General features: G+C 36.2%; 1 protein-coding gene across 3 annotated transcripts in view; it reads left to right on the forward strand.

Moving 5' to 3' along the window:
* Window positions 1–19,788, forward strand: part of BDP1 (B double prime 1, subunit of RNA polymerase III transcription initiation factor IIIB) — a 118,677-nt gene that overhangs the window by 42,558 nt on the left and 56,331 nt on the right. For all 3 annotated transcript variants that reach the window (XM_049865228.1, XM_049865238.1, XM_049865246.1), the window contains exons 14-22: window positions 2,473–2,564; window positions 3,447–3,642; window positions 4,446–4,576; window positions 7,849–10,534; window positions 11,176–11,363; window positions 11,738–11,960; window positions 13,490–13,668; window positions 15,945–16,152; window positions 16,992–17,131. In XM_049865228.1, coding sequence (XP_049721185.1) covers window positions 2,473–2,564; window positions 3,447–3,642; window positions 4,446–4,576; window positions 7,849–10,534; window positions 11,176–11,363; window positions 11,738–11,960; window positions 13,490–13,668; window positions 15,945–16,152; window positions 16,992–17,131 — 4,043 coding nt within the window. The remainder of the gene's footprint in view (window positions 1–2,472; window positions 2,565–3,446; window positions 3,643–4,445; window positions 4,577–7,848; window positions 10,535–11,175; window positions 11,364–11,737; window positions 11,961–13,489; window positions 13,669–15,944; window positions 16,153–16,991; window positions 17,132–19,788) is intronic.

The raw sequence follows: 19,788 nt of genomic DNA on the forward strand, positions 1-19,788 counted from the left end.
AATATCAGTAACATCACATAAAAGTAAAATATTACTGAAGATCATTCAAAAGCGGTTGCAGCAGTACATTGACAGTGAACTGACAGAAATTCAAGTCATATTTAGAAGAGGATATGGAACGAGGAATATCATTGCTGATGTCAGATGGACCTTGGCTGAAAGCTGAGAATACCAGAAAGATGTTTACCCGTGTTTAATTGACTATGCAAAGGCATTCGACTGTGTGAATCATAACAAATCATGGATAACATTGAGAAGAATGGGAATTCCAGAACGCCTTAATTATGCTCATGCGGAACCTGTACATAGACCAAGAGGTAGTCATTAGAACAGAGCAAGGGGGTACTGCTTGGTTTAAGTTCAGGGAAGATGTGCATCAAGGTTGTATCCTTTCACCATACTTACTCTGTATGCTGAACATGTAATCTGAGAAGCTGGACTATATGAAGAAGAGCGTGACATCAGGATTGGAGGAAGACTCATTAACAATCTGTGTCATGCAGATGACACAACTTTGCTTGCTGAAAGTGAAGAGGACTTGGAGCACTTATTGATGAAGATCAGCGACTACAGCCTTTGGTATGGATTACACCTCAGCATAAAACAAAAATCTTCACAACTGGAGCAATAAGCAACATCATGATAAAACGGAGAAGAGATTGAAGTTGTCATGGATTTCATTTTACTTGGATCCACAATCAACAGCCATAGAAGGAGCAGTCAAGAAATCAAATGACCTGTTGCTTTGGGCAAATCTTCTACATTGTGGACTAAGCTGCACCTGACCCAAGCCATGGTTTTTTTAATCGCCTCATATGCATGCAAAAGTTGGACAATGAATAAGGAAGACAAAGAAGAATGGATGCCTTTGAATTATGGTGTTGGTGAAGAATATTGAATATACTGTATACTGCTGGAAGAACGAATAAATCTGTCTAGAAAGAAGTACAGCCAGAACGCTCCTTAGAAGCAAGGATGGCGAGACTTCATCTCATGTACTTTGGACACGTTATCAGGCAGGACCAGTCAGACCTTGGAGAAGGACAGCAAAAAAGAGAAAGACCTTCAGTGAGATAAATTGACACAGTGTCTGCAACAGTGGGCTCAGGCATAACAACGGTTGTGAGGTTGTTGCATGACTGAGCAACATTTCACTCTGTTGTACATAGGGTCGCTGACTGGACAGCACCTCAAAGCAGCAATACATAAAATTATTTCCATACCTCTTTCATGTAAACACAGGCACTCATACTTCTCCGTGGTCTCCTTTATCTCTCCCTCTATTTAAAGATTTCTGTAGTTTTTAATCATAGCATTTAAAAAATTATTCTCTGACATTTTTCACTTACACTTTTGTGGGTCTTATATTTTTAGTGGCTGTATTGTGTTAAAGTATTGTTAATTTACCCAATCATTCCTCTAATGTTGGACTTTTAGGCTGTTTCCATTAAAAATATATATTGTAAGTAAAAATTAACAATTTTATAACCAGGGCTTTCTTTGGAAAACAGGCAAAGGATAAATTTTCAGAGGTGGTAGGTTTAATGGGTCAAAGAGTATTTTAAATATTTTTATGGCTTTGGTTATACATTGTGAAATTGACAGTCAAAAAGATTTAATCTGTTTATATTGCTACAAGTGTTATTTTAATGTTCCTGCTTCCTTATACCCTCGCTGTCTTTAAGTTGTTATATGTTTTTTTATTTATGCCAAAACACTTTTAAAAATGTGTACTTTTCTTCCTTTTATGTGAACTACCTTTTTTTTTAATCATACTTTTTGCATTATATTATTATAATCTTGTTTTTTTTTTAATTGTGGAAAACCTGGAAAATACAGGTTCATGTAAAAATTAAAGCAAAAAGTGCTTGTAATTTTAATATCCAGATACTGGCAACCTTTTAGCATATATCTTTCTAAATTTCTTTTACAGAATTGAGTAGTAGTAATTCAGTTTTGTACCCTAGTTTGGTACTTAATATTTCATTAACGTTTTTCTGTGTCATTTTTGAAAATACGATTTTTAGAGACTTTGTGTTATCATATAGGTGTAACCTAATTTATTTAACCATTTGTTACTGAATATTTTATCTGATTTCATTGTTTACTTTTGTATTTAATGTTTCAGTGAACGTACTAGTACATAAATTGTTTAATGTTTCTTCATAATTATTTTCCCAAAATAGGTCTTAGTATTTACTGGGTCAAAGAGTATGAACATTGTTAAGGCTCTTGATTCATATTGGCAAAAAGCCTTCTAGAAAGGATATGCCAATTTTACTTCCATTATTAATGGATGAGATTATTTGTTTTAACATTCACATCTGCATTTAGGATTTTTTTAAATCTCTTCTAATTTGAAGTACAAAAAAAAAGGATACCGTTACTTTAATTTACACTTATTTGATTATTACAAAGTTTGAACATTTCTTTGTAATAAGTGGATTAACTGTAAAAAAATTGAATTCATAGAATCATGTGGAAAAGGATCAAATGAATACATTTGACAGTTTGGGAAAGGAGAATTCAGAGAAAGAGAGCGTTGAAGCTGAGGCTGTATCTGAGTAAGTATTCCAAGAAGTAGAATAAAACCACTAACTTTTAGGAATGATTGTAATAACAAGTTTTCTTTTTTTCATCTAAAAATATATTTTGTAGTAACTTATTTTCTACTTGATAATATCTGGATTTTATTGTTAGCAAGTGTTACCATAGTCCATTTCAACTATTGGTGTTTTTGAAACATTAAAAAAAAATCTCTGTGTTTGAAATTACAGAAATAAATCATGTTATGGTGTAGTGGTTAAGAGCTCATCTGCAAACCAAAAGGTTAGCAGCTCGAATCCGCCAGCCACTCCTTGGGAACCCTATGGAGCAGCTCTACTCTGTCCTGTAGGATCATTATGAGTCAGAATCGGCTTGATGGCAAGGGGTTTGGTTTGTCTGGTTTTGTGGTTCCACTGAATTAACATTATATTTCTCTCAACCCATTAACAGGAATTTAACAAAATCTGGATAATTTCTGTAAAGCAAGGGGTTTCAAAAGGAAATGTTTAACTTGGCATTGAGATCTAGAACAGGTCTTGCTCTAATACGAATCCGAATCAGTGGGTTCTGGACCGTACCAGATCTTGACTCATGCTCTGGAGTTGTACCTGACACATTAGTGCCCTGAGTGAGGGGGAGCATCACGTGCTTATCAGCTGTGGTTTTTTCTAATTTTGTAATGAAAATTCGATTAAAAAAAAATGCTTTTTATAGTCAGGTTTCCAGGATCATGTCTGTTCCAAAAAGTAAGGTGTAGTTTTATGACTATCTTTGTAGATGTGAATTACGTTATATTCTAAAAGGCTAGTTTATTCGTATTTGGGAGAAAAAATATTAAAAAACAAGAGTATGTGAATTCAGAATAAACATTGATTTTTATTCATTTGTAATTGTTCCAGTTTGAGTGAAAAAGTTTGTCTTCAGGAAGATAATCAACCAAAGGCTTCTAGACCTGCACGACTAACGAGGGGCCGATTACAAAGGCCAAAGCCAAGTGTAGGTAAAGTTGCCGAAAGAAAAGAAATTCCAGCATCACAGGAAGAAATTGGGGCCAGTGAAGAAAAGAATGAAAATGAATCCTGTATCGATAGAGCTGTAAGTACTTTGATTCCCCCTGCTTTTTTGTTGTTGTTAAACATTTATAGCCTCAGTATAAGCCTCTTTTCACCCCCTTTTTAAAACAGCAACACTGCATGATTTATGTGTGTGCATTGTTTATTATGTTTATGGCCAAAATCTCATAGCAAAACAGTGTTGCTAATTGTAAAGCCATTCAACACTCAGCTGTCTGAATTTTGAGTATTTCCATAGTATGTAGTCTTATCTTCACCTTACCTTGTATTTGGACTTGCTTTCCCATATTATCTAGTGAGTATTTGGATTTACTCTTCCCTTTTGAAAATATACCTAGAAATGTGAATTTTAACATTGCCTAAATTAATAGAATGTTTAAAAAAAAAAGTTAGAATTCCAAAGACAAAGGTCATGAATTTTAGATTATTTACCTGTTAACTAGACTTCATGATAAGGGTAAAAGGTGGCATAATTTGAGATTCGAATTTCTTCTGTTGTAATTCCCAAGGTCTATAATGTGATCACAATAATCAGAAAGATAGATCCCATGGGGTAATTCTGATAGATAAGACTGAAGGAAATAAATACTTGCTTTCTGATTAGGGGAACAGAATGGGGCTTTGAGATGAGGTGAAAGGCACGGCTTAAGATATTTTCTAAGATACCTAAAGAAAAAAATGATGGAAAGCTTCCCTTGAATTTCATTTCATCATTTTGAAATCTTAACCATTTTCATTCTACTCATTGAACAAAATTTTCAACTAAGTCTTTATAAATGTATGTGTTGTTACGAAACCTAAAACTTTAAAAACGTTGTTATTAAGGCTCATGAACAAACAGAAGATCAGCCATGTAAAAATTTCGATTGTGGAGACATTGCATCACAGCCTGAGAAAAAAGATACTTTTCAAAATGTGCAAGCAGATGAGCCCAAGGGTCTTAAAGAATGCCGGAGGTAAACATTATCTTGTTGATTATGTAATTTTGAAGTTTCATATAAAATTTTAGAAATTGTTAATCAATTTTTTAGCCAAAAGAGAATTAGATGGATTTATTTTGTATATATCGTTACATAATGTATAAAGTATAACTTCATTTTTCAAGGCAGTTTATGCCGTAGCCTTCATGTGGATTTCTTAAGTTATGGGTAGTTTGAAAAGAGCTACTCATCATAAATTAAGACTGAGTTAACATGGATAGCATGATCCTTTAATGTGCATATTAAATTAGATGTCTCTGTCCAAATATGAAAACTTTAGTTATTTTCTTAATATTTGTTTTTTTGGAATTAGGATGCTCACATATTGCGTTTATTTAAAATTTACATAAATTTTTTGTAAAACCCATATGTAGAAACCTATACTCCTCATAGCCAAAGCTCCCTGTATTTGTTATTTCTCCTTTGGAGAGCACTAAACTAGATTGTTGGAATTATTAGTGTACCTTTTTTTTTTTTTTTTAATTTCCATTTGGGAGTTTTGAATGTACGTAAAAGCAGAGAGAACAGAAGAATGGATTCTCATGTCCCTCCTAGCCGGTTTCAGCAATTACTAATATTTTACTACTCTTTTACATCCATAGTCTGGCCTACAGTCTACTTTTTTATAGCTATATTAATCTATTTAAATGGAATCTAACCTGAGAAGAGTGAAAGCCAGGTTTCCTGAATTACTTTAAGGATCTTTATTAGAAGATAGAAAAATTCCTTTATTTCTTGTTTCCTTCCCTATTCTTTTGTTTCTTACTTCCTTCCCTATCACCGTCCTCCCCCACCACCAAATAAGTAATTAAGTAAAATTCTGTTTTTACTGCTGTGTCGTAGAATCTCTGGGTAGAAGCCCTGTACAAACTGTGTTACTTCGATATAGATACTGGTTACAGATACCTGGCAGTTTGGATTTTTTATTTACATTTTTCAGTTTAAACCAGACTCATTTTAATAGTTCATATGGCCCAAATGGCCTCTGGTTTTAGAACCCAAGTGGATATTGATTATAACTGATATCTAATCTGATCTCAACAACTTTTTTCTCCCAGGGCAGTGCTCCTTCTGTTTTACCATGTGGCCTTTCTGATCTTCGAATCTCTAAGGTCCTTAATAACAGTTATAAGATTCTGTGTTGTACCAAATCGAACTCCTATTTATATCTACTAGGCAGTTCCTTCCCACCTCTGCCTGCTACAGCCGTACCCCACATACTTTGGTTTGGTCAAGATCCTGTGTTAGAGAAAGAGGTAATAAGGAAAAGACTCTGAAATGAAGAATAAATTTAAAATTCTTCTTTATGTGATAAATTAGTGAATATTCTTTTGAAACTTACAGTTTTCTACGCTAAGGTTGCATCCTACCTACGTCCTATAAATGTTTTGAGGTTTGCGTTGTGCACGGTTGTCATTTATTTTATGGAGGTGTATAAATATTTTGTAAATTCTTAAACTCTGTGGTTTAGAAAAATGGCATTTGTGGACCTTGAAAAAGATTTATAGTTTTGTGCCCAGTCTTTTTACCTTCTCCAATTTTGTTCCTCTTTCGTTCTTTGCTTTTCTCCTTAAAGTCTGTGATCTGATTAGGGAATTTCTGGATCTCCTGTATGTTTTGAGAAGTAATCTAGTTCAACTACGTATCTGATCTCCAATCTCAGATACTGCCCTTCGTTTAATTGTGTACCTGATACGAACTCTATGAGAAGATGTATCTTGTTACCATTGCATTCCCAGTTTTTAGCAAGTGCCTGCCTGGCATATAATAGGTGCTTAGAAATATTTGCTGATTGGTTTTTCATGAACTCTAAGAGGTGTGACATTTGTTTCTTATTTATCCATAAAGGTTAAGCTTATTAAAGTCCTTTTGTTACTTAAAAACAATCTAATAACATCGTATTTGTTTCTTAAAATCTGAATTGATGTTGACATGATGAAATTATTAATAAAGGCTTTGCTTAAAGCATCTATATGTTTAAAGAATATGCCAGTGTTCAGCATGTGACTTTATAAAGGCCATAATAGTTTATATTTCCTCTTGATACCCAAACCAAGGTTACTAGCATAGAAACCTCACTAAAAGCTAGATGTTTCTGGGTGAAGATGAAAAGTATCATAAATCGGAAAATAGACTGGAATCCGTCTAACTAAAACCAAACCCGCTGCCGTTCAAGGCGATTTCAAATCTTAGCGACCCCATAGGACAGAGTAGAACTGCTCCATAGGGTTTTCAAGGCTGTAAATCTTTACAGAAGCAGACTGCTACATGTTTCTCCTTCAGAGCAGCTGGTGGGTTTGGACCATTGACCTTTTGGTTAGCAGCGGAGCACTTCACTGTGCTAGCAGGGCTCCTGAAGTCCAACTAGGACTAAATTAAATTTCCTTTGTGGTATGAATTTTGCATTGAATGATGTCAGTTAATAAAGATAGTGATGTATATGAACATGTTGGTTTTTTAAACAAATATAACTTGAGAAGTTTGTTCCTAAGGAGCTTCCCTGTATTATCAAAAAAGTTACATTATGTAAAAGCTGTTTCAATGAGGAAGAATAGGTTAGGGACTAGAGAGTTTCAAACAAGCAGTAACATAATTTCTAGTAAAGGTTTTTTTTTAATGCTGTGAACGTGTAGTTCTACACTTGCTTAGCTTAACATTGCTAAATAAATCAAGTGTGTCATTTGATCTAGCTTTTGCTGGAGAGTGATGACCTTTCTTAACTTATTACTTAGAGCCTTTTCATTTGTTTATGTATTTTTAGTGATTTTACCATTCATTATGGTAAACAAAACACAAAGCAAAACAAAGGAGCTGTATCTAGTGAGAGTGCTTCTGCTTTTTATGAAGAGCAAAGTGCTTATGAGATAGAAACAGCAGACACACCTTGAACAAGCTCCGATGTAGAGTACTGGGTAGTCTGTCCTAGCCAGCATTTGAATAGGATGGCAAGGATGACATTTAGAAAGGGATGATTCAAGGCTAATTGACTGCTCCTCCGAGTGACTTTATTAGTTGTTCTCTCTATTTATATATACCTGCCCATAAAGCATTATATTTAATTGTTTTTAAAATTTACGGTAATTTCAAAAGATGGATTTTTTACCCCCCTCATTGTTAAAATATTACCCACAGACTCCTGGGTCTTCCCTAATTTTTTTTTTGACAGTTTTTGCTGTCTACCACCTATCATCTCTTCAACTGGCAGTCTGGTTTAAAGCTTGATTGTGTGTGTTTGTTTCTTTTTGTAGCATTCAAGAGGATAATGAAGCAAATATATGCAAACAAGCCCCAATTATAAGGACTCGATTTCAGAAACCAAATATAGGAAGCGGGACTGGAAGAAGAGAAATTTTCTCAAGGGAAGAGGTACCAGAGAAGGTTCTTGCCTCTGGGGAAATGCAATCAGATTTGGGAGAAATGGCAAGACCAGAAACCTTACCAAGGGAGAAGGTACCAGTAGAGGCCAGTACTACTAAGGAAATGTTGACAAATTTAAAAGAAACTGGAAGACACGTCCCTCTCAGAGAGAAGATATCAGAAATGATCGACACCACTATGGAAATGGAGACAGGTTTGAGAGAGACTGGAAAAGAAATTTCCCCAGGGGAGTGCATATCAGACGTGATTGATGTCCTTGAAGAAATAGAGACAGATTTTGAAGAAACTGGAGAAAGAGAAATACCTCCATGGGAAAAGGCCCCAGAGGAGGTCAAGACTGTGAGTGAAGTGGAGAAAGGTTTGAAAAAAACTGAAAGAGAGGTTTCCCCAAGGAAAAAGATAACAGAAACGATTGCTGCTTCTGAAGAAAGAGAGGCAGATTTTGAAGAAACTGGAAAGAGACAAATATCCGCATGGGAAAAGGCCCCAGAGGAGGTCAAGACTGTAGGTGAAGTGGAGAAAGGTTTGAAAAAAACTGAAAAAGACGTTTCCCCTAGGAAGAAGATACCAGAAATGATTGCTTCCTCTGCGGAAGGAGAGGCAGATTTTGATGAAACTGGAAAAAGAGAAATATCACCACAGAAAGAAGCCCCAGAGGAGGTCAATACTGTAGGTGAAGTGGAGAAAGGCTTGAAAAAAACTGAAAGAGAGGTTTTCCCAAGGAAAAAGATACCAGAAATGATTGCTGCTTCTGAGGAAACAGAGGCAGATTTTGAAGAAACTGGAGAAAGAGAAATATCCCCACAGGAAGAGATCCCAGCGGAGGTTAAGACTGTAGGTAAAGTGGAGAAAGGTTTGAAAAAAACTGAAAGAGAAGTTTCTCCAAGAAAAAAGATACCAGAAATGATTGCTGCTCCTGAGGAAAGAGAGGCAGATTTTGAAGAAACTGGAGAAAGAGAAATATCCCCATGGAAAAAGGCCCCAGAGGAGGTCAAGACTGTAGGTGAAGGGGAAAAAGGTTTGAAAAAAACTGAAAAAGACGTTTCCCCTAGGAAGAAGATACCAGAAGTCATTGTTCCTTCTGAAACGATTGCTTCCTCTGAGGAAGGAGAGGCAGATTTTGAAGAAGCTGGAAGCGGAGAAATCTCCCCATGGGAAAAGGTGCCAGAGGAGGTTAAGTCTGTAGGTGAAGTGGAGAAAGATTTGAAAAAAATTGAAAGAGAGGTTTCCCCAAGGAAGAAGATACCAGAAGTGAGTGTTCCTTCTGAGGAAAGAGAAGCGGATTTTGAAGAAACTAGAAGAGAAATATCCTCATGGAAAAAGGTCCCAGAGGAGGTGGAGAAAGATTTGAAAAAAACTGAAGGAGAGGTTTCCCTAAGGGAGAAGATACCAGAAATGATAGTTGATTCTGAGGAAAGAGAGGCAGATTTTGAAGAAACTGGAGAAAGAGAAATATCCCCATGGGAAAAGGCCCCAGAGAAGGTCAAGACTGTAGTTGAAGTGGAGAAAGATTTGAAAAAAACTGAGAGAGAGATTTCCCCAAGGAGAAAGATACCATTAATGATTGCTACCTCTGAGAAAAGAGAGGCAGATTTTAAAGAAACTGGAAGAAGAGAAATATCCCCATGGGAAAAGGCCCCAGAGGAGGTCAAGACTGTAGTTGAAGTGGAGAAAGATTTGAAAAAAACTGAGAGAGAGATTTCCCCAAGGAGAAAGATACCATTAATGATTGCTACCTCTGAGAAAAGAGAGGCAGATTTTAAAGAAACTGGAAGAAGAGAAATATCCCCATGGGAAAAGGCCCCAGAGGAGGTCAAGACTGTAGGTGAGATGGAGACAGATTTGGAAGAAACTGGAAGAGAGATTTCCCCAAGGCAGAGCATTCCAGAAATGATTACTGCCTTTGAGGAAAGAGAGGCAGATTTTGAAAAAAGTGGAAGGAGAGAAATAACGCCACAGGAAAAGGCCCCAGAGGAGGCCAAGACTATAGGTGAGATGGAGACAGATTTGGAAGAAACGGGAAGAGAGATTTTCCCAAGGCAGAGCATCCCAGAAATGATTGCTGCCTCAGAGGAAAGAGAGGCAGATTTTGAAGAAACTGGAAGAAGAGAAATACCCCCATCAGAAAAAGCCCCAGAGGAGGTCAAAACTATAAGTGAAGTGGAGGTAGATTTGGAAGAAACTGGAAGAGATATTTCCCCAAGGGAAAAGGTAGTAAAAATGGTCAGTACCATAAGAGAAAGGGAGATTGATTTGAAAGAAACTGGAAAAGGAAACGTTTTCGTCATGGACAAGGTATCAGGAAAGATGACTGTTATTGAGGAAATGGAGGCAGATTTGAAAGACACTGGAAGAGAAATTTCCTTGCGGGAAAGAGGATCAGGAGAGATCAGTGCTATTGAGGAAACGGTAGCCGATTTGAGAAATACTGGAAAAGTAGATACTGCTCCAAGGAAAAATGAGCCAGAGGAGACTGATACCTCAAGACAAACCGAGATAAATTTAATACAGAATAGCAGTGGTGACTGCAGCTGTATGCCTTTACCAGATGTACAAGTATGTATTTTTCTGTCCTTTAAAAGTTAATTTTGAATACTTTTTTCAGAGAAAATTTAATTTCGTGATTATTGCCCTTAAGCTGAATAATGTTTTTAAAATCTCAAAAAGTCTGAAGCCCTTTTCTAGCCCTGAATATGTATATTTAGGATCCTGAAGAAACTTAGAAGTTACTGTTCTTAATGTCAATTTGAAATTGCTCCTTTAGATAAAAGGGGCATAGGAAATTGGACTGAATTTGTGGTAACCCTGGTATGAACATACTTTGAAATTACTTCTGACCATATTTGTATCCGTTTTTATTTCCTATCTCCTCCCCTTTATTCCATTTTAAAAAAGTTTCTTTTATTAAGTGTTTCCAGTTACTTGACATTTATTCTATTTTTAACATTTTAGCATTTTGGGGGATCTTTTTTTTTTTGGCATAGATACCATTATCTGTGCTTTGGAAAAATGATAATATGTAATATGAAAAGAAGTTTCCTGAACTCTATGTATTAACATTTGTAAATTAAATTTTATTTAAAAATCAGAAACAAAGTTGTAGATTTTTTAAGAAAAGTGTTTCGGCTTTTCTTTGAAACGTCAGAAATGCCTAAGAAATCTTGTAAGTGTGCTGATTTACATGACTGTTCCTCCAGAGCATTAGCAGTGACATGCAGTCAGTGGTGCGTACGTCTGTAGAAGAGAAAAGAAGTTCTGAAGAGGAAGCGTCAAGTCAGTTAAGTCATTCAGAGGCTTCTTTGCAGACTTCTGATCTTGGTAAGATAGAGGACCAAGGGATGCAATTTCCAGATGTTCCGGAGCAGCGTTCCAATACTAATTTAAGGTATAAGTACGTAAGTGTGCATTTTTAGAGAAAGCATAGAAAGTTATATTTGCAAATTATAGTTTTGGGAAGGCTAGGAAAAACGATCATTCTGATGGTTAATTGTGAAAATTCCCAGCACACACAGAATCATATGTAACACATACTCCTAAGTCAACGCAGGTTTGACAAACCTGTATTTTTTTGTGCAAAGATGATATTCTTAGGCTCATACCTGGGTTATGCCTTCCTATTTTTCAGCATCCACCAAATAGTCCAATTTGTTTTTCTGTTAAGAATTGATAATGTTATTGCCAGTCTGTAAGCTTGTCTTAAGACTCTGGTCCACTGCTTTTTCAGTTTATTCTAAAGCTTGATAATCCTTGTTCCAAAAGCAAATCTCTTCCTCAAGAACAGAAGCCATTTGAAGTTAAAATAGTACCTTTTGTGAGAAGTCGATTCAAAAAACCAAAACCAAACCTAGCAAGAGCAGCTTTAAAGAGAGAGACTACAGAAGCAGAAAAATATGTACCTGGGAAGAAATTAGAAATGGATAAAATGGAGACTGTCGTAGTACAACAGAACACTGAACAGACTAATAACTGCCCTTCTCAAGATGTGAGTGGTATTGAAGACGGAGTTTTTATTTGTTTGTGTTTGTCATTGGTGTTACTAAGGAGCCTCTGGGTTGTGCAAATGGTTAATGTTCTCACCTGGTAACTGAAAGGTTGGCGGTTGTAGTCCAGCCAGAGGTGCTTTGAAAGAAAAGCCTGGCAGTCTACTTCTGGAAAATTAGTCATTGAAAACCCTGTGGAGCACAGTTCTCCTCTGACACGCATGGGGTCACCATGAGTTGGAATTAACTTTGACAGTAGCTGTTGAGGGTTACTAAAGTGAAAGACACAGAATTAAAATTTCACAAGTGTTTCTTCATATTATTTTTACTGTGTGTGATACTGTTCCTGTGTGTAATGTCATCATTGTTTCTGTAGTTTGTGTAAGAATCTCAGAAGTCTGATGATGGGCAAGTGTGTCATGGGAAGGCATTTAGGAGGCGTGGGCCTTTACTCACTATGTGACCATAACTGCATGATGTAATCATTTCTTTGTAGGAAAAATAGGAATAATAATTACTATGTTACTGTGTTGTGAAGATGAAATGAAAATTAAAAGCTCAATATGTATTAAAGGTGATATTTTATATACTTCATTGACTTGACCCATAACAGATTAAGATCGCATCAAAAGCTTTGAAGTGAACTGTTAATACTCATAAATTGAGTTTTCTAAACATATGTTTTTTGAATTAAAATTCTTATTTGACATCCTAAAATAGCTTAGTTCTTCGCTGTTATCAACATTTGTAATTCTTTTTTCTGGTTATAAAGCTTTTAAATTAAAAAGATAACATAGTCTAAAAACTGAGAGTCCTTTATGTTGCATCCCTCTCTCCCAAGTTAACCGTATAAATAATAAAATGTGCATGTATTTTTATTGTTTTGCAAAAAATAGCATCAAGCCTTGCCTTCTGGTTTTTCCACTTGATACAATGTTGTGGGCCTCTTTCTGGAAGCAGAAAACCAAACTCACTGCCATCGAGTTGATTCTGACTCATAGTGACCCTGTGAGACAGTAAGAAGTTACTTATAGGGTTTCCTTGGCTATAAATCTTTAGGGAAGCAGACAGCCACATCTTTCTCCCATGGAGCGGTTGGTGGGTTTGACTGCCTACCTTTCAGTAGTGCTTAACCACTGTGCCACCAGGGCCCCTTTCTGGAACAGTATGTAGAAATTTAACATTTTAAATGGCTATGTGCTGTTGCATTGTAAGGATTTTATAATTTATTTAATCTTCTACTGACTATTTTTCTTGTTTCTGATATTTTGTTTCTTTTTTTGGTTATTATGATGCTATAATATATGTCCTTTTATATACATTTTTAGAAAATTGAGTATTTTTGTAGGATAACTTTCTAGAAGTGGAATTGCTGGGGAATTTAAAATTTGGATACGTATTATCTGATTGCACTCTACAAAGATTTTGAAAATTTATTCCTCTGCTAATAGTATGTGAAAGTCTGTATTTCCCTATACCTTTACCAACCCTGGATGAACTTAAAAAAAATTTTTTTTTATATGTCTTCTAGAATGTGGCTTCCCTAATGACATCGAGAGAAAAAGATGAATCAGGTCATAAGGAGGAAAAGGCTGTGATATTACCATGTGTACAGACTGAAAAGAGCCTTTCACGTTCACATTCTTGTGAACCAGAAGAGGAGCCTCAGTCCACACAAGCTCAGGAAGACGACTTGGTTGCTTCTACAGGGTAAACACTGATGTTTGTTTTTGATGTGTGTGTGCTTTAGGTGAAACTTTACAGCTCAAGTTAATTTCTCATTCAGAAATTTATACGCATAGTGTTTTGTGACATTGGTTGCAATCCCCACAATGTGACAGCACATTCTGCCTTTCCACCCCGGGTTCCCTGTGTCCGTTGACCAGTTCCTGTCCCTTCCCACCTTCTCATCCTGCTTTTGGACAGGAGCTGCCCATTTGGTCTCATACGTCTGATTGAAGTAAGAAGCACTTTCCTCACGAGTATTATTTTTTGTTTTATAGGCCTGCCTAATCATTGTCTGAAGAGTGGGCTTCGGGAATGGTTTCATTCCTGGGTTAACAAAGCATTGGGAGCCATAATTTTGGGGGTTCCTCCCATCTCAGATGATTAGTCTGATCTTTTTTATGTGAATTTGAGCTTTCTGTTCTACATTTTTCTCCTGCTCTGTCCTGGACTCTGTTGTGTCCCCTGTCAGGGCGGTCACTGGTGGTAACTGGCCAACGTCTAGTTCCTCTGGTCTCAGGCTGGTAGAGTCTCTGGTTTAATTGGTCCTTTAGTCCTTAGGCTAGTATTTTCCTTGTCTTTGGTTTTCTTCATTCTCTGTTGTTCCGAGTGGGGTGGGACCAATAGGTGTGTCTTAAATGGCCATTCACAAGCTTTTAAGATTCCAGATGCTACTCACTAAAGTGGGATGTAGAACATTTTCTTTATATACTACGTTATTGCAGTTGACCTAGATGTCCCGGAAACTATGGTCCTCAGCCCCAGCTACTCTGTCCCTCAAAGTGTCTGGATGTGTCTAGGAAACTGCCTTGCTTTTGCTTTGGTTTAGTTGTGCTGACTTCGCCTGTATTGTGCGTTGTCCTTCCTTTCACCGAAGTTGACCCTTGTCTACTATCTAGTTAGTGATTTTCCTTCCTCCTTCTTCTCCACCCTCGTAACCATCAAAGAATGCTTTTTTCTGTGTTTAATCCTTTTCTTGAGTTTTTGTAAGAGTGGCCTTATGCAATATTTGTCCTTTTGTGATTGACTTATTTCACTCAGCATAGTGCCCTCCAGATTCATCCATGTTGTAAGATGCTTCGTGGATTCATCCTTGTTCTTTATAATTGCATAGTATTCCATTGTGTATATGTTTCATAATTCATTTACCCATTCATCTGTTGATGGGCATTTAGATTGTTTCCATCTTTTTGCCATTGTGAATAGTGCTGCAGTGAACATGAGTGTGCATATGTCTATTTGTGTGATGGCTCTTATTTCTCTTGGGTATATTCCTAGGAGTGGGATTGCTGGATCATAAGGTGTTTCTTTTTCTAGCTTTTTAAGGAAGCACTATATCGTTTTCCAAAGTGGTTGTACCATTTTACTTTCCCATCAGCAGTGCATCAGAGTTCCAGTCTCCCCACAACCTCTCCAACGCTTGTTATTTTGTGGGTTTTTTTTTTTTTTAGTGCATTGTCAGGGTGAGATGGTACCTCATTGTCGTTATGATTTGCATTTCTTTAATGGCTAATGATTGTGAGCATTTCCTCATGTGTCTGTTGGCTGCCTGGTTGTCTTCTTTGGTGAAGTGTTGATGTTTCTTTTAATATCTAAGAAAGACCGTTCTTTAAAATATTTCTTAGCTTTAATTAAGATTTTTAATGTATTTTCAAAATGAATATAAAGGATTCGTTGTTGTTGTTAGTTACTGTCAGGTTGATCCTGACTCATGGTGACCCCGTGTGTTACAGAGTAGAAATACTCCATAGGGTTTTCTTGGCTATAATCTTAATGGAAGCAGATTGCTAGCCTTTTTGTTCCACAGTACCACTGGGTGAGTTCGAACTGCCAACTTTTAGGTTAGCTGTTGAGCAGAAACTGATTGCACCACCTGCGGACTTTTTTTTTTCCTAAATAAAGGATAGTTGGTTTATTTTTTTTTGCTTTGGAAGAGTGCCTAAGGTAGAATATCATATTTGAGTTCAACAGCTCTTAATGCTTGCCTGCATATATTTCTTGTTAGCTGATTAACATCTTACCCAAGAAATGCATTTAGAAATGTATGTATGTGAGTATATAACCATTACTTTTTGAGAATTGTGATTGTTAACTATTTCCTTTATAAAATATTTATAATCAAAATAATTTAGTTTTCTTTTAATGGGCCAACATTATTTTTAAAGAGAGATTATTAGAGGAGATTGACACTTCATATTTATTACGTTAGTTCAACTCTTTACAATTGAGTGCCCTCTCTTTTTCTCTGTCCCATTTTCTAGGACTTACAACACAAACACTTTGCAACAAGAAATGAAAGAAAGTGGTATCCAAACTTCTCAACCAATAAGGCGCCGACTTCAGAGACCCAAACCAAACATAAGAAAGATTGAACAGAGGCAAATAGTAGAAAAAAGTGAAGCTAAAGACATAATTAAGGAAGAAAGACCAGTGTTACAAAAAGATGAAACTAAAAAATCCCCTGCTGTGGTGAGTTATTGTTATGTAATTAATGTGAAAATAGATTTATTATTTTCTTAACTAATGAACCTATTATTGTGAAAACGTTCAATTAAAAAAAAATAATATTAAATAATAACAACTACCCCAGGTCTCAACCACCCTCAGATAACTACTGAAAACCTTTTGACGCATCTTACCAGATTAGTGTATAAAAAAAAAAATACAGATACTTATATAAATTTAAACAATAAAATCATTTTACACATGCTATTTTGGTACTTATTGTCTTTCACTTTAATATGTTAAGTTGCTTTCTGTGTCAAGAAATGTAGAGGTACATCACTTTTAATTGCTGGATAATATTCCCCTGTTTTGAACTACAGTTTGACCCATTCTCTTGTTGATGAACCTTTTCATGTTAGAAAGAAATCTTTATTTTAATGCCTAAAAATGTCCGTTTTAGCTGCTTCTTGTTTTTCTGTTCTTTTCTCTGTTACCAAGGGAAATACTTCAATTGATTGTAATCCATATTTGAACAACATAAAAAAACTCTTTTTAAAAACCCATTTTTTTGTTCGTTTCACAACAGGTGACTGTTTAGTTTTTAAAGTGTTAGTAAACATATTACTATAATAAGTCTTGAAACTTTCTCTATGAGCTAGGCAGTTTTGTTTCGGCAGCACAACATGAACATCACAAACCCTGACATCCACCTTTCCTGTCTTTTGCAGTTTCAGCCACAATGGCCTCTGATTCCACCGGCTTAGAATCTTACTAAATACCTTCCCTCATGATTGAAATATTTTAGGAGGTATGTTTTGCAGTTAAAAAAAAAAAAAAAAACTAATATATTTTGTCATCTTCAGCCAAATTCTCAAATTGGAACTGAAATTGAAGTTGTATCTTCCAAAGTGTCCGAGTGCAGAATCAATGAAGATCAGAGTCATGTGGTTCTTGTAGAAAACCTTCATGTTAACAAAATTAATGTTTTAGATGAAAAGATAAGGTGAGTTTACTTTTAATCAGAACAGCATAAAACTTTTCAAAGATAAAGGTTGGATTTTTACATAACTGATTTTATATCACACCCTGGAAATTGTTATAAAAGATAAAATAGTAATTACAAAATTAGGATATTTTAAATCACCTTCTTGATATGCTGTAAGAATTGCATGGCTAATGTCCTCTTAATTTATAATTTCTTTGAAAAGTCTAAAAAAATCCTCATTTTTTATTTTAAAACTAACCGTTAATAATGGACAAAGGGTCTTAAGTTTTTTTCATCTTCTTTGGAAATGTATAACCTGCTGACTGAAGTTCATAAATAGGAAGTGCTACTTGTACTATACTTAGAGGTAACTATGCCCCAAGCTGGAGTCCCTAGGTGGTGCAGTTAGTATGCGGCTCCTAACCAAGAAGTTGGTAGCTTGAGTCCGCACAGGGGCTCGTCGAAAGAAAAAACGGGCAATGTACTTTGGAAATATCAGCCATTGAAAACTCCCTAGAACACAGTTCTCCTCTGACACGTGAGTTGCCATGAGTCGGAGTTGACTTGAAGGCACCTGGTATGGTATGATATGGTATGCCCCGAGCCAAATGGTAAGAACATTACCTTTTAAATGAGACATACTCTCATTGTGGTAAAGAAATTTCAGCATAGCTTTCATTTGTTACTTGCCATCTGCTTTATTATTGTTGCTGTTAAAGCAGGATATATTAGTTTCTTCCTTTTTAGTCTATATAAGAAAAATAAAAACACCCTTCTTGGATAAAATTCATGATCCATGTAGTTCACTACACTATCTGTGTAACTGGGGTGTGTTTTTGTGACGTATTTATTGTACTCCAGCATGTCTTCAGCACTCTTACTTTGAATATTCCACCTTCCTTTAATTAAATAGAATTACGTTATTTTTTGGAGGGAACTCAGAAGAAATGTTGTAGCCTTTGTGCCCTCTCTAATTATATAAAGAAATCATACATACAGGATATGGGCATATTGTGTCATCTGTCTGAACAAGTGGTGCTATTGATTTTGGATGGCTTTAAACTGTTCTGTTTAGACAGAGTTTCTAATGTGAAGTTTTGTATTTTAGTATGGATTTCTTTTATCTTTTTTTGTCTTAAAAAGCCTTTTCATATTGTTTTTATTTTATGACTTAGACGAGTTTTTACATTAATTTCAAATTCCCATACTAAGCCACTTCTTCATTTCTTTAAATGGGATATTTAAGTGAAGTACTCAGTGTTTTCCACCAAAATATATTACGAATCCTTTTGTATTACAAATGCTGTATTGGAGTTAGCTGGTGATTAGTCCAGTCTAGTAGTTTTATCTCTGATAATTATTCCAGGAAACTCTGAGATACTAATCCCCGAACATTAAAGATGAGCCTGTTTACATTTCTGGCTTCTAATAACTATTTATGGATTTCCTTTCCATGTATAATTTCATCCCTCTTGGTCTTACAGAATTATACAATTTCTCCACTGAAAAGAATCTTATCTATTCATGCATTAAACAAATATTTTAGTGTCTTCTATGTGCCAGGCACTGTTCGAGGTGCTGACAACATAAGAGTAAACAAAAGAAAAAATCTGCCTTAGTGGAGGTTATGTTCTAATTGGAACAGATGATATACAAAATAAATAAGTTAAATTAATAGTATACCAGACAATAATACTATAGAGGAGAAATATAAAGCAGGTGTGTGTTGGGTGAGGAGTATCATGAATAGGGACTTAATTTTTAATTAGCATTGGTCAGAGAGTGCTTCCTTGAAAAGGTACTATTGGAGAAAAGACCTGAAAGAGGGAGGAAGCAAGTCAAAGAAATGTCCAGCGGAAGAGGGAACAGCAGTTCAAAAGCATTAAAGTAAGCACATGCCTGGCATGTTTCAAGAACAGCAGAGGCCAGTGTGGCTGAAACAGCAAAAGAGAGGAAAGGTAGATGTCAAATAATAAAGGTTGGGGATGGAGAAGGGTAGATTATATAGGGCCATCATAAGGATTTTGATTTTTAGTCTGAGACTTTAAAGACTAGTGATCTTCAAATTCAGCCTCTCCAAATGCTCTCATTTATAATTGACTAAATTAACCTGGAAGATTTAAGTAAGTTACTTAATGTAACATTAGCAGTTTAGTTTTTAAACTTAAGTTTTCAGGATTTATGACTTTCAGACTAGCAAATTGCTGCAGTTACACAGTCATGAGCTATATAATGTCTGTCAATGTCTGACCACTTATACGCCTGTGGTCTGGCCCTGGCAGGGGTACCGGGTCACGGACACCACTCCTCTGCTGCCTGAGCCTGGAGCCTTCCCACAGTGACCTTTGTGAGGCTGACCTTCATGGGGCTGCGGGTCATACTCTGGGTGGGACCCGCTGAGTACTCACCTCAGGCATCTGCAGCGGGAACTGCCTGGGCTGCGTGAAGCACAGCAGCCCCTGGGCAGTGCACCAAGGAACCCCAGGCCCCACGAACCCAGGTGTTCCCACGAACCCAGATGTTCATACAACATCCAAATCACAAATCACCCTATTTCACGGAACGTATTGTAGACATTAAGCGATGCATATCTGTATAGGCAGTGCTATCTTTATTTAAGCCAAAAGGGATCAACATGCTTGGCATTTCTCAAGCTGAAAGAATTGTAGAAAAAA

The sequence above is a fragment of the Elephas maximus genome, chromosome 2 (genome assembly GCF_024166365.1).
Source record: "Elephas maximus indicus isolate mEleMax1 chromosome 2, mEleMax1 primary haplotype, whole genome shotgun sequence".
Taxonomy (NCBI): Eukaryota; Metazoa; Chordata; class Mammalia; order Proboscidea; family Elephantidae; genus Elephas; species Elephas maximus.